Source organism: Papaver somniferum, chromosome 9 (assembly GCF_003573695.1).
Source record: "Papaver somniferum cultivar HN1 chromosome 9, ASM357369v1, whole genome shotgun sequence".
Lineage (NCBI taxonomy): Eukaryota > Viridiplantae > Streptophyta > Magnoliopsida > Ranunculales > Papaveraceae > Papaver > Papaver somniferum.
The window spans coordinates 27,175,858-27,199,749 of record NC_039366.1 but is presented as its reverse complement, the minus strand read 5'-3'; the positions used below and the strand labels follow the sequence as shown (position 1 = coordinate 27,199,749).

General features: G+C 36.7%; 4 protein-coding genes and 1 non-coding gene across 5 annotated transcripts; 2 read left to right on the top strand and 3 right to left on the bottom strand.

The window, feature by feature from the left end:
• Nucleotides 1-15: 15 nt before the first annotated feature.
• On the top strand, nucleotides 16-6,257 carry LOC113309316 (50S ribosomal protein L20-like). Its single transcript, XM_026557741.1, has 3 exons — nucleotides 16-153; nucleotides 258-460; nucleotides 5,767-6,257. The coding sequence occupies exons 2-3, from the start codon at nucleotides 275-277 to the stop codon at nucleotides 5,959-5,961; spliced, it is 381 nt and encodes a 126-aa protein (XP_026413526.1). The 5' UTR covers nucleotides 16-153; nucleotides 258-274; the 3' UTR covers nucleotides 5,962-6,257.
• Nucleotides 6,258-6,811: 554 nt separating this feature from the next.
• LOC113309314 lies at nucleotides 6,812-8,769 on the bottom strand. The gene is made up of 2 exons (XM_026557740.1): nucleotides 8,522-8,769; nucleotides 6,812-7,531 (listed from the first exon to the last, which is right to left on the bottom strand). The coding sequence occupies exons 1-2, from the start codon at nucleotides 8,650-8,652 to the stop codon at nucleotides 7,051-7,053; spliced, it is 612 nt and encodes a 203-aa protein (XP_026413525.1). The 5' UTR covers nucleotides 8,653-8,769; the 3' UTR covers nucleotides 6,812-7,050.
• A 961-nt stretch (nucleotides 8,770-9,730) lies between these two features.
• LOC113309313 lies at nucleotides 9,731-12,578 on the bottom strand. The gene is made up of 2 exons (XM_026557739.1): nucleotides 12,436-12,578; nucleotides 9,731-10,680 (listed from the first exon to the last, which is right to left on the bottom strand). The coding sequence occupies exons 1-2, from the start codon at nucleotides 12,509-12,511 to the stop codon at nucleotides 10,037-10,039; spliced, it is 720 nt and encodes a 239-aa protein (XP_026413524.1). The 5' UTR covers nucleotides 12,512-12,578; the 3' UTR covers nucleotides 9,731-10,036.
• Nucleotides 12,579-12,647: 69 nt separating this feature from the next.
• Nucleotides 12,648-12,719, top strand: TRNAP-AGG. The gene has a single exon. It is a non-coding gene; the product is annotated as a tRNA-Pro (tRNA).
• Nucleotides 12,720-12,927: 208 nt separating this feature from the next.
• Nucleotides 12,928-15,311, bottom strand: LOC113309312 (endoglucanase 8-like). The gene is made up of 6 exons (XM_026557738.1): nucleotides 14,971-15,311; nucleotides 14,406-14,813; nucleotides 14,122-14,214; nucleotides 13,856-14,026; nucleotides 13,459-13,755; nucleotides 12,928-13,361 (listed from the first exon to the last, which is right to left on the bottom strand). Exons 1-6 carry the CDS (start codon nucleotides 15,232-15,234, stop codon nucleotides 13,038-13,040), a joined length of 1,557 nt encoding a protein of 518 aa, XP_026413523.1. The 5' UTR covers nucleotides 15,235-15,311; the 3' UTR covers nucleotides 12,928-13,037.
• Between the last annotated feature and the right edge of the window lie 8,581 nt (nucleotides 15,312-23,892).

Below are 23,892 nucleotides of genomic sequence, written 5' to 3'. Positions count from 1 at the left end.
ACAGTGAAAACCCCCCAAAAACTCGATTTGTGGGTAGCTTCGTCATCTACCCTAAATCTCTTCCATCTCATTTTTAAGACCTTCTAAAACCCTCACTCTCATTCTCTCTGAAGATTCTGTACAGTTCCAGTTCAGATTATCGCGTTCTAAAGGGTAAGCTTCTTTAACTAATCTGAATCGAGGCTCTATAAATTTATTTGTTTTTAGTTTTTGGTTTCTGGAGATTGATGTTCTTTTTTTGATTTTTTGTTAATCAGAGTTTGAATAAATCAAGATGAATAAGAAGAAAATCTTTAAACTTGCAAAAGGGTTTAGAGGGAGAGCAAAGAATTGTATAAGAATAGCAAGGGAGAGAGTTGAAAAGGCTTTGCAGTATTCTTATAGAGATCGAAGAACTAAGAAAAGGGATATGCGATCACTCTGGATTGAACGCATCAATGCGGGTTCTCGCTTGCACGGAGTAAGTTTATCGTATTTGATTTCTTTTTGATTGTGTCTTTACATTGTTGGATGGGTTATAACATGATTGAAGAAATGATTTAGGTTCTCAGCTTGTTGTTAAATAGTATGTCTGATGCAAAATTGTTGAGTCTTGGCTTGAGCCTTGAGTTGAGGATATAGAACAAGTACTTCATCCAAATAGATTTGTTAGGAAGTTTGCTTATTGCGAGTCTTCACGAGTAAACTATTCTAAGAGAATAGTAGTATCCCTAGTCAGAATGTTCAAATTGTGAACATTAACAGATAGTATGATGTGCCTGATGAGTGCGAAAATACGCGACTATCCTGTATTTCAGAGTAATGTGTTGGATTCATGTAGTCAATACACAGATTTAGTGAAATATCAATATCATAGTACGGGTAATTGAGGTATAGGAAAAGGCCACTTTCATATGTTACACTTTTACTAAGTGTGAGGCTAAAACTTAATGCCATTTCAAAGTATTTCAACTTCCGGAGAATATAAAGTTAGCTCATAAAGATCAGCAGCTATAATATTTTATGGTAGCTCTTTTTACCAGTAAGACTTCGTATGTCGGTGTTCCCCCATTCCCTACTTTCCATCTTTGCCTCCATTGCTACTTATTGAGATAGGAAATGGTCAAATATGTAAGGGAAAAGTCGTGTTTTATTTGCTTTTGATTCTTCACACAGTATAGATTGTTGGCTTGAGTCTCGAGTATATCAGAACAAATGCTTAATCTAAAGAGATTTGCTAGGATGTTTGCTTATCACGAGTATTCACCAGCCCGTGAGTAAACCAATTGAATGATGTACCTGAATGAGTGTGATCATAACAACTAAATATGTATAGTTAGCTAGTATTTTCAAACATCGCAATAGAGTAATGCATCGGATACATATAGTCAATACGCGACTGTAAGTTTTTAATATCAATATTCATAACTATGGGTGATTGAGGTATATTAAAAAAAGATCATGTATTACACTTTTACTAAAAGTGTGAGGTCGAAATGTAATGACATTTCACTTTACATTGCAGTTACTGAAAATAAATCAATGTCTGGAGAATATACAGTTACTCCCGATAAAGATCTGTAGCTATAATAATCAACCGTAGCTCTTTTTACCAGATAGACTTCGTAAATAAGTATTCCTCCATTCCATAGTTTCCATCGTTTGCTTCCGTTGCTACTTATTGAGATAGGAATTTGACAAATAGGTAATGGAATAGTCATGCTGTACTGGATTTTGCTTGTTCATAAAAAGTATAAATGACACAGTTACGGCTTGTCCATCTGTCGACGTCATAGTTCCTTATGTTGTCAACTAGATTACAGGGCATGTTGTTAGACCATTGTTAACAGATGAGTGAGATAGCATGGCGTGTAGCTGGCAATTGAATATGAGACGTCTATCTTAAAGTAATTTATTAATTTACTTTTCTCGTCTTGATTAGCTTGTTTATGCACACTATAATTTAGTTTTGAAATGCCTCTTTGTTAGTTCTTTGTACCAGATAGACTTTGTATTACCAGTATTCCTCCATTCCTTAGTTTCCATCATTTACTTCCATTGCTACTTATTGAGATAGTAATTAACCAAATATGTTAGAGAATAATCATGTTGTACTGGCTTTTGATTGTTCATAAAAAGTATAAATGACACAGTTACGGCTTGTTTATCTGTCCACATCATAGTGCCTTGGGTTGTTGACATCATAGTGCCTATGGATAATGTATAGCTTATTAGCTTTATTCCTTCCAAATATGTTTAGTCATGTTGTACATTTTGATTGTTCATAAAAAGTATAAATCACACAGTTACGACTTGTTTATCTGTCGAAATCATAGTGCCTTACGTTGTCGACATCATACTGCCTATGGATAATGTATAGCTTTATTCCTTCCTAATGGACGAGATCATGAAAGAAAATGGAGTAGTAGTTAAAGCAATTGACCCACTACCTACACACACACCCCATCTTTTTCCTACTTTAAATACAATTCATCTTCATAGACTCCTTCCTTCCTCATTACAATATCTTTCCATTTCTCTCTCTCTCTCATTCGTTTTACTATTGTCAACAAACTGAGTTTTGCTTTTAGTTTGATACTAACACATCTGACATGCAAAGCAGCAATTTGTAGACTCATGTAGTCACCTGTCCATGAGTAAACCATTTAGAGCAAATTCAGGAAGTTTGCTTATCGCGAATATTCACCGGTCCATGAGTAAACCATTATAAGAGAATTGTAGTACCCCTAGTCAGAGTGTTCTAATTGTGAACATTAGCAGATAGTATGATGTGCCTGATGAGTGCGATAATACACTACTATTCTTGTAGTACAGATTAATGCGTTGGAATCATGTAGTCAATACATGACTGTAAGTTCTATTGAAATATCAATATCATAAGAACGGGTAGTTGAGGTGTAGAAAAGGCCACAATCATATATTGCACTTTTACTAAAGTGTGAGGCTGAAACTTAATGTCATTTCACTTTACTTTACATATTGAAAGTATTTCAACGTCTGGAGAATATACTCCTGATAAAGATCCATAGCTATAAATATTTTATGGTAGCTCTTTTTACCAGTAAGACTCCGCATATTGGTGTTCCTCCATTCCCTTATTTCCATCTTTGCCTCCATTTTGCTACTTATTGAGATAGGCAATGGTCAAATAGGCAAAGGGAAAAGCCGTGTTTTATTTGCTATTGATTGTTCACACAGTATAAATTGTTGGCTTGAGTCTCGAGTATATAGAACAAGCACTTAATCTGAAGAGATTTGCTAGGAAGTTTGCTTATCACGGATATTCTCCAGCCCGTAAGTAAACTTTTTGAAGGGAATTGTAAAATTCCTAATCAAAATGTTCTAACTTCCAAGCGTGAAGTGTGAACAGTAACAAACTGCATGATGTACCTGATGAGTGCAATCATAACAACTAAATATGTTAAGTTAGCTAGTATTTTCAAACATCGTAACGACAGCGTTATAGAGTAATGTCTCAGATACATATAGGCAATACACGGCAATAAGTTTTCGTGCAATATCATAACAACGGGTGATTGGGTATGAAAAATGAAGTTCTATGTATTACACTTTTACTAATGTGTGTGGCAGAAATGTAATGTCACTGCACTTTACATTACAGTTACTAAAAGTATTTCAATGTCTGGAGACTATACTGCCAATCCCAATCAAGATCTGTACTAGGTTGCACCAATACCGCCACGTGTGTCCGATACGGAGACGTCTCCGTGTGTCCAATACGGCAATTCTAAAAACCCATAATACAGGGACATAGCGGTATTCGTAAATACCGCTAAAATTTTAGGATATAGTAGAAATATAAACGAGACAAAATTCTGACTACTCAGTAATGGCTTATGGTGGAGATCTGGTTTTTTCATCTCCCCATCTCGGAGATATTTATCTTTGTAACTGATGGTGCTAGCTTGAGCACTTAACTATAACCATACAGGTGTATTTTGGTTAAAATACACATGCTTGTAATCCTAACCCCCCTAAAAGGTAGGTGACTGTTTCTTGACACTTAAAATAAATAACAACTTTAATATTGTAGCCGTATTTTGGGTGTATGGACACACAATACGGGGACCCCCAAGAAGTATTGGCGCAACCCAGGTAGCTATAATATCCAATGGTGGCTCTTTTTACCAGATAGATTTCGTCTGGGTTCCCTTAATACTTCTGTGGGGTCTCCGTATGGTGTGTCCATACATATGGACACGGACACAGCCACATACAGGGACACACCCAAAATACGGCTGCTTTACTAAATCTATTATTTTAATTGTACTGCAACGCTCGCCTACCTTTTAAGGGAGGTAACAATTAGAATCCTGTGTATTTTAGCAAATAATACAGCTGTGTGGTTATCATTAAGTGCTCAGGTTAGCATTGCCAGTGACAAAGATAAAATGAAATATCTCTGAGATGAAAAACCAGATCCATTCTCCACCATAAGCCATTACTCATGAGTCTGTGAGGACTAGGGCCAGCTGCAATCTCATCATTAGTCTTACTATTATACTCCCTCCGTCCAACTTTACTTGCCAAAATTGTGTTTTTTTAAACAAATTTGTACCAAAAAATTGGTATATTTCCTATTAAAATTTTCTAATTATCAAGAAAGAAACAAAAACTAGTATATTGAACAAACAATTTGAAAGATCGATGGTGTATGTGGAAGTAATTTGAATTTCTTTCAAGTTTTTGCAAAATCCAAATTAAGCAAGTAAACTTGGACGGAGGGAGTATATTTTGTGTGAAATCATCTACTGACTACTGATATACATGGCCAGTTCATGCTTTTGTGTATGACATTTTTGCAAGTATAATAAAAGATTGACTGTATTTATGTTATATATTTTGAATCAACATTGCATATTTTGAAAAATTGACTGTATTTATGTATACCGGTGTGTCCCCGTATTATGATTTTTTGGAATTGCCATATTGGACACACGAAGACGTCTCCATATCGGACAGCCGTGGCGGTATTGGTGCAACCCAGGATTTCATATACCAGTACCCTCCATTCCCTGGTTTCCGTCTTTTGCTTCTATTGCTACTTATAGAGATAGGAATTAGCCGAATAGGTAAAGGAATAGACATGTTACTGGCTTTTGATTGTTCATAAAAAAAGTATAAATGATACAGTTACGGCTTGTTTATCTGTCGTCGTCATAGTGCCTTCCGTTGTCAACTAGATTACAGGGCATGTTATTATCCCACTGTTAACAGATGAGTGAGATATCATGGCGTGTAATGGCAGTTGAATATGAGACGTCTATCTTAAAGTAAATTACTGTGTTTTGGTTTACTTTTCTCGTCTTGATTAGCTTGTTATGTTCATTTTGAAACGCCTCTCTGTTAAGTAAGAAATTCTGTAGATATTGCTTCTTTGTTTTTGATTCCTTAAAGCTATCTCGTCTAAGCTACATACAGGATCATACAGTTCGGCGTTATGTTAGAGAGAAACTAAGAACCCAAGAGAGGAAGAGGAGTGCTGATGATCTTTATGGTTACAGTTTTAACCCATTAAATGGAAGATTAGTGTATGGCAGAATGTATTTTTGTAACACTGTTCCAATGCACAACCCCGCTCTCAAACTGTCGATCTTGGAATAAAATTATCCTTGGCTAAATTGAATACCCATTAATTGACGAAGTTTGTATACTTATCAAGGATTTTAGAATTGTTTTTCAATATTAGGTGGCTTTGAGGTTGATTCTTTTTGGTATTGTTTTCTTTTGGCTCGTTCTATTCAGGTGAACTATGGAAACTTCATGCATGGATTGATCAAGGAAAACATCCAGCTAAACAGAAAGGTGCTATCGGAGATATCCATGCACGAACCTTACAGCTTCAAAGCCCTTGTTGATGTCTCCCGTCAAGCCTTTCCAGGAAACAAGAAGCTTGCTGAAGCCTCTCCCAAAAAGCAAGGCTTGCAGCTACTGTTATAAACTGCTAATTTCGTTTTGATCTACTCTGACCCTCATAGCCATATCTCAAGCAGCAGCCTGTATACTTTGGTGTTGCATTGCTGTGGTCAGAAGTGGCTACAGAGAAGCATAACCTTGAGTAGAAGTTTTAAATGAACACTAGGGAGTATAATTTTGGTTCTGTTTCTTACTGGACTGGATTTATTTTTCACTTTAATTTGTAGACCTTATTTTGGTTGCAATATTAAATAATTTTACTCTTGTACAAGTCTTGGGCGCAAAAACTTGAGTAAATATTCCAGATTCAGAAATCCTTACTTTCTGGTGTGTACTGTAGTCCAGATTGAATTCTCACTAGACTATGGAAACAGTTTTACCACTTTACCTCTACTAGATGCCTTTGTAAGAAAATCTGCAATGAACTTGTATTCTGCTTTATTCTTAGTTTCAATAAAACATGGAGGCGCAGGTGCAAGACAAGGAATATCTCCAAAAGTGTCTTGCAGCTGTATGGGTTCACTAATCGTAACAGCTTAGAGTCATCTAGATTGTTGCATCATTTCCAGTCTTCAACTCCAGATTTCTGGACTCACTATTGTAGGTAAGTTTATGTCACCCACAAGATCAGGTCCCTGAGATTTTTGACGTCAAACCATGAATATATTTTCCTTCATTTTGTTTTATTTCGGTTAGAGAACCATTTTTTGGGTTTTTAAAATGAAACAGAAGTAGTCTTAGATCTGAGGTGGGACGGATGTCTAGGAGAAACATCCCTCTTTTCAAATCAATGGACTGGCTTTCCCTCTGGTCGGCCATAAAATATAAAAATCAAACAGAAAGTAATAAACCCAAAGTGAAAAGACTAAAACTATTTCCATAGCACAAAATTGGTCACTTGATGAAAGAGGAGATGCACAAAAGTTTTGTTTTCATAAATATAGTGTCTTTCTAGGTCCGTTTCAACTATCACTGAAACACATTATTCTTTCCTCTAACAACAACTTGGGTACTTCATCTTCCAATGTGACAGGACCCAGCAAGATGAATTTACAAAAAACCTCAAAATTTTCTATCAGATTCTTAACATCCACCGCATAATATAACCTTCTGTCAGTTTCTTAACATCCACTGCATTATATCCTTCCTAATTACTCCTTCCTTTCTGCTAATCCCATTGGTTATACTTGACATACCAAGCGCAGAGGTGGAGAGATTCCTGTACTGTGTGCTTGAACTGATAGGATTATATGGCTGAATCCTCTTCATCCAAGTAGGGCGAGATTTTGGCAGGAAGCTCATTGATGAGGTAAAGAGTCTTCTTCCTTTGGATTTTGAATCTGAACTTCCAAAGCTGGGCGTCTCACCACTCTTAGGAGGTTGAGGCTGGCCATACTTTGGTACATGTTTTGCTGGGTTTCCGCCAGTGGATGATGGTCCTTTACCTGGTCCAATGGCACGGATCTGCGCCGATGGTTTCATGCGGTCTAGCCAGCGTAGGATCCAGTTTCCAAGATTCCTACCAACTTCAAGGTCCCTTTCCTGTACTTTCTTATGAACTGTGACAGCCATGTCAAAAACAGCACGTGTGCGCCTAGAAGAAATAAAGAAAAAATCAGCACAAGAGAGTAATGGCTAGACATTGAATCCTTAATTACAACAAAACTAGTCTGCTTGGTTTTAAATTGGTTAAACTTCAAGATGCCAGACACAATCTACTAGCTGTTGAAGCCAATCTTGTAAACCTGACGCCAAGATCACAGCAAGTCTCCCAAATTTTAGTGAGAAAGAACATTCCTTGCTAGATTTCATTTTCTTTCTCAAGTCATATCCAATTCGAATCCAGAAAATCACAGGATCAGCAGTACAAAACGCCTAACAAGTTATACTAAGTACTAACTCACCAGGCTTTTGGCAGCAGCATAAATATTTGAAGTGCACGGTACAACCCAGTTTTCATTATGATCAAGATAACAATTAACAAGGTTCAGCAAAAAGCGAGATAGAAATGAATATGCTACTCCAATTTAACTTTCCACAACCTAAACTTGAACTTTCATCAGATAATGGATACGCTACTATTGAGACAGTGATTTTTAAGCATAGACAGTACAGCAAAACCAAAATCCAAAGCACACTACTTGAGTCAAATTCATCATTTCAAGGAAATGAATCACTGAAAAGAGCTCACACCATTCGTCCAAACCCACCCTTGACGCTAATCTACTGAGAATTCAACAGGCCTTTCGGTTTACAGCTGAGGCAGGACAAAAATTCTAAAGTACCAAAGTTTTCCCAGAAGAGAAATTTGTCTGACATTCATCACATTGTAAGTGCAAACAGTCATCCTTTATTATAATCCCTCTCAACTAGGTACAGAATCACAATGAGTTGAAATTTTGCATCTATAATCAACTAATGTATCATTAAAAAACCCTAAATTTTTACAACATTTCCCTTTTTCTGTTTCCCTAAAATTTAATCACATTCTCCTACGAATCCTTGACAATCATAAAATTAAATCAGACAAATTTTTTGGAAAAATCGGAAGGAAAAAAGAAAGGGGGTCTGGTATTACTATTACCTGTAAGCAAAATCTCGAATCCTGGGATGATTAGGGCCAATAAGACGGCGTTGAAGCTGAAGAGCAAGTTTGTAAGTTTTCTTCAATCCAAGGAAATACGCAGTTGCAAGTGTCACCTCCCATAACACCATCTCTTGGTCTTTCTGATGTTGATTTGTTTATGTTTTCCCTCTATTCTCCTTCTTCTTCTTCTTCTTCTTCTTCTTCTTTTTGTAGGTCTAATTTTTCTTTTCTACCAAGCCAAAACACAAGACAAGGAAAGGAAAGGAATACAAATCCTGGTCAAACCGGGATCGGCTTATTTTGATTATGGGCCACGTCACGTGATATGCACCAGCCCGCCAGCGGCCAGCATCCGTTCTAGAATGAGTTGCTGTCCGAAAAGCACATGCGGGTCCCACTTCAATGAACACGTCAGTGTTTATATCATCGGGCACCACCGACGGACTAGACATTTTGGACTATCCGGTGGATTTTCGGGTCGCCAAATAGAGATCGCGGTATAAACTTTAGGTTCCTACGTTAATTTTTACATCATATGGCAGATTCTTGGGTCTCGGTATGATTTTGGATCACTACGATAAATTTTAGCTCATAGTGACAGGTATCGGGAACATTCCACGTTACCTTAGATGAACTTGGGTTTATAGCTTATTTGATGTCACATGACAATTTTAGGCCACGAGGTAAATTACGGGTTACATGACAGAATACCAGGATTCAATCATAGGCCAGATAGTCACGGGGGAAGATTTCAGTGACACAACAAAATTTGAGCCTAGTTTGGATTTAGATCGCAAACATATCTAAAAACCTTGAGGTGCCTTTTAGTCCCCTGAGCAAATCCGGTCCCAATCACAAATTATAGATTACCGGGCAAATTTTGGAACATAAATGTAAAATTTGATGCACAAGATAAAATTTGGATAAAGATAAAAGTTAGGCCAGAGAACAGGGTGCCGTATGCATTTTGATTTATAAATGACAAATTTTGAGTTACCATGCACAACAAGATTAGTACAACCCTGCAGCAATTACATGTTGGTTTATTGGACCGAAATCTGTCAAAGACCGTTTTCAAACACAAACAATTGAAAGTTCAAGAGCAAGGCAACAAATAAAACCCTAAAAAATGTAAATCCTTATTTTTACTGGGCGACAAGCACTTTATAGGTACTGCAAACCAAACCGCTACTCCACATGTATAAACATCAACCAACATTTCTAGATATGAATATGACACTAATAAATCAATGGCAGAGACTCTGATTCAAATAAATTATTTTCATCAAAAAGACCAAAATCCAGTAAGTCCAACTCCCAGGCCTATAAAACATTGTATCCGCAGAAATATGATGGTTGCATTGCCGTGTGGGATGTAACCCACTGCCTTAAAGAGAACATTGTAACACAAGCTCAAAAAAATACCATCTAACAAGAGTTTGTATATTTTAATCACGTAATACTAACCTCAAAGTGCTCAGAACCTCTTTTCCTCTGACGTTTCATTTTCAATCACAAATTCTTGAAAGCGGATTCTTGTTTTTGTGGTGTTAACTTCGCCAATAGAGCCTTATTATGACAATGATCTGTGTCAACGAAGTAGAATTCATCGTTGGCCTTGAACGTCACGAATGGCCTATTGGTCTCTGCGTGCTTGATATCAGAAAACTTGATCGTCTTTGTAACAAATGTAGCCAACCAAGTCATCATATCAACCTCGAAGCTGTCTGAACCAGGTTGCCACCTTAGCTTGTGAATGTAAGGGCTTACAAACCAATGAAGAATCCCGGTGGTGGTAGCACTAAAAAATATGACAGATGATGCAACAGCACCCTTAACTATAACGTTCATGTCTTGTGCAGTCATGAAGGTAATGACAGGGCCTAGAGAGACTGATAGACAGCAGGTGGACAAAGAAAGAAGCTTTACTTTCTTGATTGTAGATGAGATTGGACCTTCGTAGACAATTCCAGAATCTTTGCCATCTGCTTCTACACTTTTACGTGGTCCGATGCTAATCTTGTCCTCGTCTTCAGCAGTTTTGGCTCGAGAATAAGAAGCCCATCTCTTCTGTGAACCCAGGAACAGGGCAGAATCAAAGTTGGTTTTCACCACAGATGAACCAGTCCATGTTCCAAGACTACGAGTATGAAAGCCTGCACAGAGGAAGAAGCAATCATGAGCGCGGAGTGCAAACCATGTCAATGTATTTCAGTTTGTAATTTACCAGGAAACAACGATACCCAGAGCTAATGAATACAACACGTTAGTGGGTTTATTGCATAACAACCCCAGAATTTCCGATCCATCCTTTGTACTATCACTAGCATCAATTATAACAAGCCAAAAACTACAGTAATAACATCTACAGTTAATCGCTTGATCACATCTTGATACCCCGTGCTTAAGATTTTAAGAACGGATTAAACTAGAGAAGGATTCTTTTGAAACAGTTAACGCAAAGACAGAATGGGATCGGACAGGGGGGGAAGCACAGGTTGACTAAACCTGGCTCCCCTCTAAATTCTTGGAAAACCTGACTTGCAAGTGGCAAGGTAAATTACCTATTATGGAAAACTATTTGCTGGAATTAGTCCACCTGGTCAGCAACTTAGTCCACTATGTTCTTAAATTTAGTCCACTAGTCCAAGTCTAACTCATAAGACAAGTTAAACTACTGGCCAACTGCTGCGTATTGAATCCAAATCCTTTGAATACAGGATACCTTTCACAATTTATAATTGTTTAGCTTAAGGAGGCAGAGAAGTAAGAAGAAGAAAAAGACGAAGAGATGTACAATTGCAGTATTTGGTAATCAATGGTAACGATTGTTTACCGTTAATTGTGCGTTTGTTTAGGTACTAATTCTTGTTAGCACAGTAAGAACCAAAAAGAACAGAGAATGGGAGGGAGAGTTAGGATGAGAAAAAAAAAATTGTTGCCTAGCCACTAGAAGGCCTAAAAAAAATTGGCCACCTGCGGCCGTCTTTAGTTATAGAGACCATAACAAGTATGATTTTCTTAATTTCAGGAAAACATTTACGGGATACGAACAAATAGCAAAGGATTCTCCTGGCTGCTGACCAAGTGACTACATCCTTGGCTAGCTAGCTGCGACAAAGGCTCATTGGAAACTGAATTTTTTTTTTGTAGCCCTCCTCATTCTGAGTTCCTGGCTCCGCCACTGGGATGGGACAATCAAAATCCCTCAATCACTCTGGATCCAACCAATCTTGTTTATTTGTTTAAGATGTACAAAATGATTCTCATAAACCAGCTCTCAGATTCTGATACACTTTCTAGGTTGTAAACTTTAAACAACTGATTCTAGTCTGTCTCATCTCCTTACACAACCTAGATTTGTATTCATGGATTACGTTTCTCCAATTTGCATAAATGTAGATGGTGAACTGAAACGAAATGTCTCTGAAAAATTTGGAACCTAGTACGGTGACCAAAAATTCTGCTCATCCATAACCTTATGCTATCAAAAACTATAGGCATCTTTTGTCTGTTGACACTTCCAAATTTCCTGTAGCTATAGCGTTGATCACATTCAGTACAGTAAGCAAATATTGCAGAATTCAATAGTTAAAAAAAATAATACAGTAACAATAAATTAAAAAAAATATCGAAATCCCATTTCCATAGAAGTGTTCTGCTTCAGGATCTCGCAAATAAGGTAATAACAAATACTTAAATTAAACGGAGAGATCGATCAACACTCCGACTATTCACAGAATCAAGAAAGAAACACCAAGTTTGGCGTAATGATGAGATGAACAATTTTGATAGAACTAAGAAAATCATGGAGATAAATCTAACATTCTAAACCATTTGTTAATAAGTAGGGTTTTAGTTAGGGTTTTGCAATTGAATTAAAAGAAGAAGGATTGAGAAGAAGAACAAACCTGAGTGTAAATGGGTAGGTTTGAGAAGTTGTTTCGCCTGAGAACGAACGAGTTGAAAAAGTAGTGCTCTTCCCATCGTTATTCACTAGCTGCTAACCTCTCTTCTGAACGATCTACAGATTCTGAAAAATGGAAGAGTCTTCTTTTCTTCTGTATTTAATGTACATTAGGTAAAGTTTATATAATATATATTTAGGTTGTTGGACATCGAAGGGCAACTGGTCTAGTGGTATGATTCTCGCTTAGGGTGCGAGAGGTCCCGAGTTCAATTCTCGGATTGCCCCCAATTTTTTTTTTTCTTTTTTTTTTTGAAACAAGTTTGAAAAATTAGAGAGTACAATGTTGATACACCAGGCTTACCCCAATTATTTTTAAAATCTCGGATTGCCCCCAAAAAAATTATCGCGAATTTAAAAGCTTATTGTAATTATTTTCATTCAATTAAAACCTAAATTATAAGGAAAAAAATTGAAAAACCGAAAATATCTGGAATTCAAAAGTTTATTGTAATTATTCATTTAAAACTCAAATCATAAGAGTTAATGGCGCATACAAAACGACATTGGAGAAAGAATAGATATGATCGGATTTAGCATATTTAGTTAAGTATTGTGAGCAAAGTAAGCGAATAGCCCGGTTAGAGGCGCATTGATGTAAGTTGTTGGTTCTGATGCAGTAAATTCAACCCGAGCATCGGCAAATTGATCGTTCATATCTGGTCCTCCAACTACAGCTCCTATCAGCAAATTTGGATTAGGATTTGAGGTTTCGAAGTAGGGCGTCCCATCTTTACAGTGCATCTGCTCAGGATGTTGATCGAGCGATGGCATTGATGATGCACGATGATGTATTCTAGTTGGGAACTTGTTACTGTATCCCACCATATATGACATGCCCAATGGATTATTTCCCAAAATGTAATCCACCTGTTTCAAGAAACATAGAATTAATAATTGTATAGTTGGCAGAAAAATCATGAAAAATAAAACTGGAAAATAACTTGAGAGGGCTCATAATTATTACTTGGCTCTTTGCAATGGAAACCATTTTTTGTGGAGTAACATGAGTTCCGTCGGGACACTGAATGGCTTGTTGGGCACCGTCTAAATGGAGAGCATAGACAAGAGTAAGAAACGAAATCGCTCCTGCGACTTGCATATTGCTTCCAACCTTTTTGTGCATTAACCCACCTTGCGAATAATTTACACTAGTGGGATTTTCCGGCAATATACCGCAAACAAATTCATCAGCATGTAAGCGGTATTCCTCTCCATCGTTGGATAAATAATTGGAGAGTGACGATCCATTCGAAAGCAACTCCTGGTTAAAAATATAAATACAAATAAGAGTGGTGAATTTTTGTGAGAAAACCAAACGATTCAAACCTTAATAGAATATCATGAGTTGATCCTATACTCACAACGGTAGCGAGTACATTGATGCCAGCATCCTTATTATCCCAACCAAATTCATGAGCATAAGCAACGTAATTTGTGGATTTCATTTTTTTTATATTCATGCTGAGGATATCCAAATAGCTAGGTTGATGGGTTGCCTTGTATAGCCACAGAGCACCCCATGCCAATTCATCCTACCAAATACAACAACATCGGATAGTAAATATCATTCTTTATCTAGGCAGGTGAGTAATAAAGTTTGATATGAAACATAGATTTGTATATCTACCAGGAAACCACTCCAATCGCAATAGAAAGGGCAAACAAAAGGCTTCAGACAATCATTATAATTTCCTTGGTATGTATTCGCAAAGTTAAATACCTGTAAATAGTAAAAACAATATCATCGTATATCCATAGTCACTAGCTTTATAATGCATAAAAACTTTAATTAAGAAGATAAAAAAGATAAAGATTTGCAAAAAAGAGATTTAGAGACTCTAGCATATATATATATATATATATATATATATATATATATATATATATATATATATATATAATGGTATTCACCTGTGTTGCCCTGTCGAGAAGTGTTTTAGAGTAACCAGGGTCGCTAGACTTAAAGACAATGGAGGAAGCTGCTAATGCAGCAGCCATTTCTGCTGAAACCTCAGAACCAGGACGGGTCGTGTTAATAGCATATGCCATTCGATCAGTGTCCATATCCTCCGGCCTATCCCAACAACCATGATCACTATAAGGTTCCCCAACTTGAACGTAAATCACGTCGGCGTTATTCGTGCATTTGATAAAATAATCTGTTGACCATTTTATTGCATCCATAGCATATTGTAGATCAGGACCCATGAGTTGGCCGAACTCCAATATACTCCATGCTAATATTGTTGTTGTGAACGCCATAGGAAAATTAAACTTTATGTTATCCCCAGCATCGTAGTATCCTCCCGAAAGATCAACCTGATATATTTATACAAAAACATTTGTCAAAATAGTCATCATGGTACATATCTTACCAAATGTTTTGGCAACTCACATTAAAATAAAACTTTAGCAAATTCTAAAAATAAAAATTAAAGGAATTGGAATAGAAAGAGTGCGAAAAATAGATATTTACCCCAATTAATGAACCATCATTGAGAGCAGAATCTTTCCTCCATGTCATTCTTTGATTTCCAGGTAATTTTCCAGATCGTTGTCCTTCGAAAAACAAAATACTTTTTGTTAAAGCATCTGCATAGTCAATAGTATTTGCTTCTTTACTATTTTTTGATGTAAATTCTCTTCTTGCGGAGCAACTCTCATTCACCATTACCATGATCAACGTTACTAATAATAACATTGACACTATTGAACACGACAATAGTCTCGATCGACCCATACTTTCTCTCTTGCTCTCTAACTATGTCTAGAATTCTCACACTCTATAGTTTTTCTTAGATTGCTTTTGATTTTCGGTATTCAACTTTCTCTTAATGATTTCTTTTTGTCTCTATGTTGTATTTATAGGGATGTATCTGTTACATATACAAGGAAAGAAATCGGAGAAAACTATGTGATGGTCTACAAACAATGAATTTAATTCAGAATCCATTACACAACATACTATGGATTCTCCATTAGTTAAGTAATTAAGACAAATTTAACAGAAACATTAACAAATACTTATAGTAATTTGAACTTAGTTGGCAAGAGCATTTAATTTCGATATATTTTTAAGGCAGTGTAACATAATGATTCTGATAAACAAACCTTATCCGGGACACAGTTATGAAAAACAATAAATGCTTGATTTTCTTTTGATTTATGTACATGTTATATAAGATAGATCAATTCACGATGATGCATCTATGTTAAATACGTTTCAGAACATTTATTTATGATTATGGATACAACATTTCCGAATTTAGGAGATATAGTTTTTAAGACTATGTAAATCTTTTATATTTAAAACGAACGCGTTAGTCTTGGTCTATTTGGTTGGAATATATGTGTTAAGTAGGGGAACTCTTATATGATGGGCAGATCTTTGATTTATTTATTTTGATCCCACTATGGGATGACCAAAAGAAATATGGATAGGAAAATTTATTGATTTTACCATTGCCCTCAAATAAAAGCCACCCTGCGCGATTCAACACCAACCACCAGCTGATTCAACTCATCCCCGCGTCCCCACAAAATTCGTTAGCAGTTCAATACAATTCGTGCGACCCTGGTTTTGACTGCAAGGTATATATATATATGAACGACTACAAAATTTAATCATCCAACGTCTTTCTTTGAATTTCCTATGAATACTCATTTCTCACGTCATATGAAATTACATCTTCTTCAAACATCAAATATCACATAAAATGTGACGGACTAGAAAATTACACCGCGCATGGGGGCGTAAGCCATAACTTTCCCAATGCGCCATGTTAATGCTACTTACCTGGCCTTAACACTAGGCAAATGCACATTCATTTTCCCTTACAAGCATGCGCGTGGAGCATGATGCAACTAACTTAGCTTCCCCACCGTTCCAACTTACCAGAGAACAAGGATATAAAGCCTTGCCTTAACGTAGGAGATTCATCAATAAATTTCCTATCTAGTTGAGTAATCGTTATACCGCCTCTTCCCGTAGCTTGGGCATTGATGAGAGTTGCACTTGTCTTTCTCGTGTCAAGGGTGCATCAATCAGACCAATGTTGTACTATCCTTAGGCTTATGCAAGCTCCGCTACTTGCATACCGTTATAGCTTACCTTCCTGGACATGACCATTGTGGCAATGGTACATGCCTAAGTTGAACGCCTTGATAGGAAGTATGATCATCCAACGAATGTGATGCAACTCACCTCATCAAGTCTGGCCACAATCATCTCTTGCATCGTAATACCGGGCCAGATGATATGAGAGGCCAATGGGCCGCAATCATCTCTCAATTAGATGATATGAGCGACAAAATGCTGGACCAGGCTGCAACTCATTGCGCCTGCCTATGTACCCTACCCTAGTCTAAAGGGATCAAACACAGACCGTAGTTCATCCTCGAAGGGACAACAACTTAAGCCAAACTCTGTGGCCTAGCAATAATGGTAATGGCCTTGTCTGTATATGACGTTTCTTCAAAATGCACAATGATTATGCATTATCGGGTCCGCGATGTGGCATAATGATTCCTAAGCATAAAATGTCCTTTTGACTAGGTTACGGAGCCATAAATGAGGCTTACGCATCATTTATGCTCTTTCGTCTAAGCTTTGAAGCTTACTTGGTACATAGTCTACATATGCACCTTCAACCAACTACCCCTCTCTATATATGTTCAATTGCAATTTCTACAACTTAGAAAAGGGGAGCGGATTGACATGCCTTCTTCACTATTCATGGCTGTTGCCATGTATTTCTGGATATTGACAATGATTGTCGAGTTCTGTTTTGTAATGCACAATGATTGCGCATCACTCATTCTGGCTATTGCACAATGATTGTGCAATATTGGCTCAACCAACCCTCTCTGGCCTTATGCAAAAATGATTGTGCGGTATTCACTCGGCCAACCCTCTCTGGCCTGATGTACAATGATTGTGCAATATTAGCTCTAGGCCAATCGTCCGCATAATGCGCTGCAAGGCTCTAGGACATCTACTCAACTATCTTGATGCATCATTTAATGCGAATTTGTCCCTTAGCCAAATGCCAAACACAATGCGTCATTTTGGCGCAGTATTGGCCTTAAGCCAATCTACCACTTACCAAGCAACGAAATCTTTGGATGAAGCTTAATCTCAGGCCATGACGCATATTTTAGCATGCGCCATGCTAAAAACAAGGGGTGTTAGATATTTGCGGAAACGATGTGTTGTTACAAACTCAGCTTTCTAAAGCACACTATCCGGGTGTGAGTTTCTGGGAGGTTATGTACGAGAAGTTATACAGTAACACTCATAACCCGAGTCGTCGTGCAATTTGTGACCTACAATCTCGTTTTTCAGGTAATTAAGAAAGATGTAAGTGAATTTTTATCTTCAACCATGCAATTCAATCGATTCAGACTGATGGGTGAAATTAATATCGAGTTGGTAAGAAGATCTTTAAATGAATGGCGGAAGATGGAAAAATAAGGTCGTTTCATTTCAAATATTGTTTCAAAATCCTTAAGGCTTAATGCATTGAACAAATTCAACCCCTCCTTGCTAGTTGTTGTTCCACCGAGTAAATCTCAATAAACATGGTCAATTGCAAGTATTTTGATTGCAGTTAGTAAATAAAATGATTGTTTCTAATTTAAAACATATATAATTTGATTTCAACAGAAACCATTACTTTTCATTAATTAAAATTAGAATTATAAATGTAGTGGAAATATAAGTTACAAGTTTTCTAATGTCGTTCACCATTTCCTTATTCCCTTGATTCCATTCTCCAAGACCCGAATACTTTCACTTGCCAACAAACTTGAGAATTGACTTATATCTCCATACTCTTAAAAGCGAAAGCGCGTGGTTGTAAACTATAAGTTGCTACAAAAGTATAATAGGTTGGTTGTAGTGGTGCAACAATATAATAACCTTCATCTGATTCCAGGGAGAGAATGATGTTGAAATGCGTCTCGGATCTAGTTGAATTACTTGATGCTAGGAAATAGGCACAGTTTCTGGCACATGTATCTTCCACTTGTGTAGATCTTATGTTCTCGTGCCATGATGAATTGCTCCTAAAAGTACTGCCAGAATTTGAACGACCATCAAGATTTACAGATGAACTGAATCTAAACAAGGTGCTATCCACCTGCCATTTCCGAACCGTCAGTAAGTGCAAAGCCGCCATTTGTTGATTTAGCCAATACAACTTGTTAAGATCTAATCTTCAATTGATTTTCATTGGTATCCATATTGTAATAAGGATGTGTTAATTCCATAGTTGTCGAAACTACTGGGATCGTGGTTGGCTCGCCTAGTGAAGTTATACTTGGAAACTCCCAACGTATTTTAGGCATATTTGATGAAGATGATGAAGAGCTTCTATCTATGGTGGGTTAAGTCATAAAGCATGGTTCTTCTGGAGGCGGCTATCTAGGAATGATTAACTTATGACGACCCATACGAACTAACACCATGAAATCAAACCCATAAATATGCATGTTGTGAACACTAATTGCCGACTTTACAATTTTATGGTACCAGTTGAGATATTGTGCTTCGACAATATGTATATCAGCATTTAATTCAAATCCACCCCTTGACCTCCGTCGCAACATATCAAAATATGATGTAGAGATTTGCATTTGTCTTAACGGGCTAATCGTCTTTGCAAAAGTATGTTGTAACCAGAAAAATAATTTTTCTCCGAAATACCAAACACCTTAATTTATTCATTTCGGAGGTATAAAAACAACTCTTCGGAGTGAATAATCAAGAATAATTTGTACCCAGGGATCTCCGAACTAAGTAAAATCAACATAAGGATGAACAACAACATTTTGGTGGATCCATGTCATTTGTAGATATCTTTGAATAATACCGGAAAGCGACTCATCTTCACCAGTGTCCCTAGTCCAATTAGTACTCTTGATGTACATGTCTATTATTGGCACCCAATCTTGAATGTGTTATGTTTAAGAGATGGTTTACTAACACAGAAGTAAGTATACCGCCAATATTGGAAATAAATTCATAATTTATGAAGATCTTGTAACTCTTAAAGCTAACAAACGTGAGCAACATTGGTTGAGTTAGGAAAGAACGTCTGACCCAATAACCATAACACAAACACTCTTTCTTTTTCTTTTTTTTGATGGAAAGAGGGGCTTCGGAAAACCTATAGAATTATTTATTAGATTACCTCATTCAAATTGAGGTTTGGATTGTTACATGACAGAAGTGGTGTATAAACATACCCTTCGGTTCCATCATTGTACATTGCACACTGATACAACCAATTTACAATGTAAATTTTTTGATCTACATGAAACCAAGAAAAATGGAAAAGACTAATCTGAATAATGGTGTTTTGATTAGTCTTCAACCATTTAGAGGCTTCTTCTTCAGTAAGACAAAATCCGTTGTAGAAGTAGTTTCCGCTAACCATTGTAATCACGATCCATTCCGATAGCCATTGATCTTCTTTGTATAGATCCTGATCATCGTCACGTCGGGATTGATAGTCTTCAAAGATATGCTGAAATCTCTCTTTGGATTTCAATATAAGAGCCCAAAGGCTATAATAAAACGCCCTAATGGCCCATTGTATACAGAAGAACATAAACATAAAAGTAAATTCTAAAACCTAAACACTAAATCACAAAGTGATTTATATTGAAAGCAGGAAAAGTTAATTATACAATTATAAACCCAAATTTACTAGGAAAATCTGATATATCAGATTCAATCCAAGTAAATCTAGGTTTGAAGAAGAAGATTGAAAGAAAAAAAAAACCTAGGTTTCGATAGTTTTTTGGAAAAAACGGTTATGCAGAGGATTTAGGAGAGAGGATAATCTTGCTCCATGACAATGTAGATCCCTCCTTGGATAATAGGAAAAGTTTCAACGCTGAACAATATATTCCACCTCCTTTTAACTTTTTTATGATTTTATCGTTCATTTGAAGCTAAAAACAATGAAGGAAGCGCTTTCCATCTTTTATTTAACATCAATTCGTTTTGGTTGAATAGTACAGGGGCTCCCACACCACTTGGGATTGCACAAATGAAATGCAAATCAAAGGGGGTAATTCCTATGACAAGAATGATATCATCTAATTAATTGTTTTGCATTAATCAACAATTGATTAAAAATAAAATTTTAGTTTAGTTTAACAAATTTACCAATTTCAAAGTCCAGGATATGGAACGTATGAGACGTTGGCCACTACTTTTCTATCAATATCCTCGTAATAACGTTGTTGTGTTTTCTATGCATTACATATAATAAAATCCACGACGGGGATATCTATCCACTCTTTCTGGGACTAGAGGGGGTAAAGCTGGATAAATATGATTTAAGTCTTTGTATCTCAATTTATAATATTCAGACTGGTCTTGATACCCCGACACATGATTTGGGATCAAGTCTGGACCATCAACTACATTTGGTGAAGCAAAGTCTATATCACGATTTTGAGTATAATCGACATTTATAGCTAGAGTCGGTATTCTTTCATCTTTTCGATAATTTTTTCACCTTATACTATTCATGACATCCCTCATTTTGCTTAATTTGTACTAAAAATTGGAAATAACAAGTAGAAGATTTTGTTTAGAAAAATTATAAGAAAGAGAGTGGAGTGATGTGAGTGAAAATGGTTGAAAATTGACTTGTATACATGATTTGAGAGTTTTAGCCGTTGGGTGTTTACCGATGACGGACTTGTCAGCCCGTCCGCATATCTTTTCTGTCCGCGCATTGTTTCCTACCCCAATTACATTTATCATAGTGGAAAATCCACTTTGCCCATCCACCTGACTGAATAATATTTTGATTTGTTAAATTTTATAGGAATCGTCCTAACGAAAACCCTCTGAGAGAAAAAAATTCAAGGAAAAAAGACACTCTTGAAATCGGTCCTCACAAAATTAACTTGTTTCAGTGGGTCTCATGACTACCTTGGGTTTCCTTCGTGACATACATATTCCTATAAAAGGATTAGTCACCTTTCTTTTCCTTTTCTCTTATCAGTAGTCGAGACTCGAGATCGATCTGACTGTTAGCTTATAGCCAAACATGCTAAATAGACAATTTCATCGATGATCCCTTTCCATCAATAACATTGATCTTATATTCGAACGATTTTTTAGGGACCATGGTTTTTTTTGGGGACCATGGTCCTATTAAGCCACCTACCCTACAATTCTAAGGGATGTCCTAAAATCATGAGATTACTAATTTGTTCCTTACCCTAATTAAAATTAATCCTAACTTAATAACTGCCTCTAATTTAATCTAAAACAAAACCTAAACTAAACTTAATTCAAAACCTAAACTAAACACAAAAAAAGGAAAAAAAAAAAAACAGTTTTGAGGAGAAAACTATTCTCCCTCTTGTTCTTCTCTTCTTCCCCATTTCAACGTCATCTTCATCGATTAATCGTCGATTCATAAAATTTTCATCATCGATTAATCAATCGACTATAAGAATGGTTCTTCGAAAGAAAACCAAAAGACTCCCAGGAACAGGTCCCCCATTAGGACATCTAGAAAATCAGCCAAGTGATTTTGAGATTCATAAAGAAGTGGAAGAGCCAAGTGAATCCATAATCCAGTATAATAGACGCAGTAAGAAGCCTGATTCTTCCATGGGACCGATTCGCAGGTATTTCCCGAGAAACCCATTTCTTTTAATTTGATTTTCATCGATTCAATTGATTAGAAATCATCAAAATAGGGTTCAAATTGAAGTTACAGTGTTTAGTTCGGTTAGAGCGTCTTTTATTGTTGCCCTAGTTTCTTAACCGAACTCCATGAAACGAATAACACGAAGAACAGTTCGGTTTTATAGGATTGAAAACTAGGTTACCGAACTCGTGAGTTCGGTTGTTTCGCAAAAAAATTGTTGAACTTCCATGTAACCGAACTATATCCATATTACCAAAAATAGGAAAAAAATCCATGTAACCGAACTGTTTGATTTTTCCCAAAATTTCTAGTACCCACACTACCGAACTCTAGCACCTTTGTTCGGTTGTTTTGCATAAACGTTTAAAACTGCCATGTAACCGAACTGTACCCTTATTACAAAAAAAAATGGTCATGTAACCGAACTGTTCTTTTTTTCCCTATATGTTTGGTACCCATATAACCGAACTTGTTCCAATATGTTCGGTTTGTTCGCAAAAAACTTTGACAAACCGAACTCTTGGCTATATACATATATATGTGGAGTTCGGTTTTCTCGAAAAAATAATTGAGTAACCGAACTCTACCCTGGAACACAACTTTTTTTTCTTGAGTTGGTTTTTTTTTCGTGAATTATTCCTTATTTCTTTTGTTTTTTTGTTTAATGGCAAAGGTAAGAAATCTAACCAACCATTACCGGAAGATTTGATAACTCCTATACCTAGAGGCCCAAAACACTTAGGTGCCGATAAGCGTGGAACCAAAAATTCTAAGTATGGAGGTGGGTTATTACCAGGTGTTGTCATCCAAGATGGTGTCAATAGAGATAATGTTGACAACGTAATCCAACAAGTTAATGAAGAGATCGTGGAAGAGATGAGCAGTCAAGAACATAATCAAGGTGGAGAAGATGAACTAGCTCAAGGAGGAGGAAATGAGGGTGGCGATGATGAGGGTGAAAAAGATGAGGAAGGCGGAGACAAGGATGGAGATAAGGATGATGATGAATCAGAGGAGGGCTCAGATGAAGAGGAAGAAGAAGAGGAACAAGCAGACATAAGGGTAAAGAGACCTAGAAAGACGCCTAAAAATCCTTGTGCTAGATATTCGTACATTCCTCACAAGGATTTGTGTTTGCCGCCAAAGAATCCAACATATGGTACTCCAAGAGATGGCAGGGAGGTATTGATGGGCTACAAAAACTCATGGGTTGCCAAGATCTTTGCAACAAAGGTATGGTTCAATCTTAACCATCAAGATTTAGATTTCTCAGTCATTTTATTATATTTTGACATATATTTTTCTTTTCTATATATATTAGTATATAAGATATGATGTTGTTTTTTTAGGATCATAAAAATGTTGTTCGTGTTTTGAAACGTCAAAAGAACAAGGTATGGAATATAGAAAATGAGTGTGATGAGGTCCTCCTGGCGGTATTTGATTGTGTACTATGGAACGGGATACAACGTGCGCACCAAAAATTTGATGCTGTCACTGTTACTGCATTTGCCGAGAGGGCTTATCCAGAAACGGATACCTTTCATCTACCTTTTGGTGAGATGGCAATAACTCCGGATGATTGTTTTAGAATCACAGCCCTACCAATTACAGGAACAAGTGTTCGAGATGGCCACGATCCCTCGATGAGTTATGAAGTTCTTTAAAAACTAGTCGAAAGGTGTCTAGGATGGAGCGATAAAAAGGCACAATGT

Excerpts from the sequence above, each read along its gene's own strand:
- LOC113309316 (XM_026557741.1), top strand. The coding sequence starts at position 275 with ATGAATAAGAAGAAAATCTTTAAACTTGCAAAAGGGTTTAGAGGGAGA. Across the intron at positions 461-5,766 it reads CGGGTTCTCGCTTGCACGGA|GTGAACTATGGAAACTTCAT; the intron begins GTAAGTTTATCG and ends CGTTCTATTCAG.
- LOC113309314 (XM_026557740.1), bottom strand. The coding sequence starts at position 8,652 with ATGGTGTTATGGGAGGTGACACTTGCAACTGCGTATTTCCTTGGATTG. Across the intron at positions 7,532-8,521 it reads ATTCGAGATTTTGCTTACAG|GCGCACACGTGCTGTTTTTG; the intron begins GTAATAGTAATA and ends TATTTCTTCTAG.
- LOC113309313 (XM_026557739.1), bottom strand. The coding sequence starts at position 12,511 with ATGGGAAGAGCACTACTTTTTCAACTCGTTCGTTCTCAGGCGAAACAA. Across the intron at positions 10,681-12,435 it reads ACCTACCCATTTACACTCAG|GCTTTCATACTCGTAGTCTT; the intron begins GTTTGTTCTTCT and ends TCCTCTGTGCAG.
- LOC113309312 (XM_026557738.1), bottom strand. The coding sequence starts at position 15,234 with ATGGGTCGATCGAGACTATTGTCGTGTTCAATAGTGTCAATGTTATTA. Across the intron at positions 14,814-14,970 it reads ATGATGGTTCATTAATTGGG|GTTGATCTTTCGGGAGGATA; the intron begins GTAAATATCTAT and ends TAAATATATCAG. Across the intron at positions 13,362-13,458 it reads TTTCCATTGCAAAGAGCCAA|GTGGATTACATTTTGGGAAA; the intron begins GTAATAATTATG and ends TTCTTGAAACAG.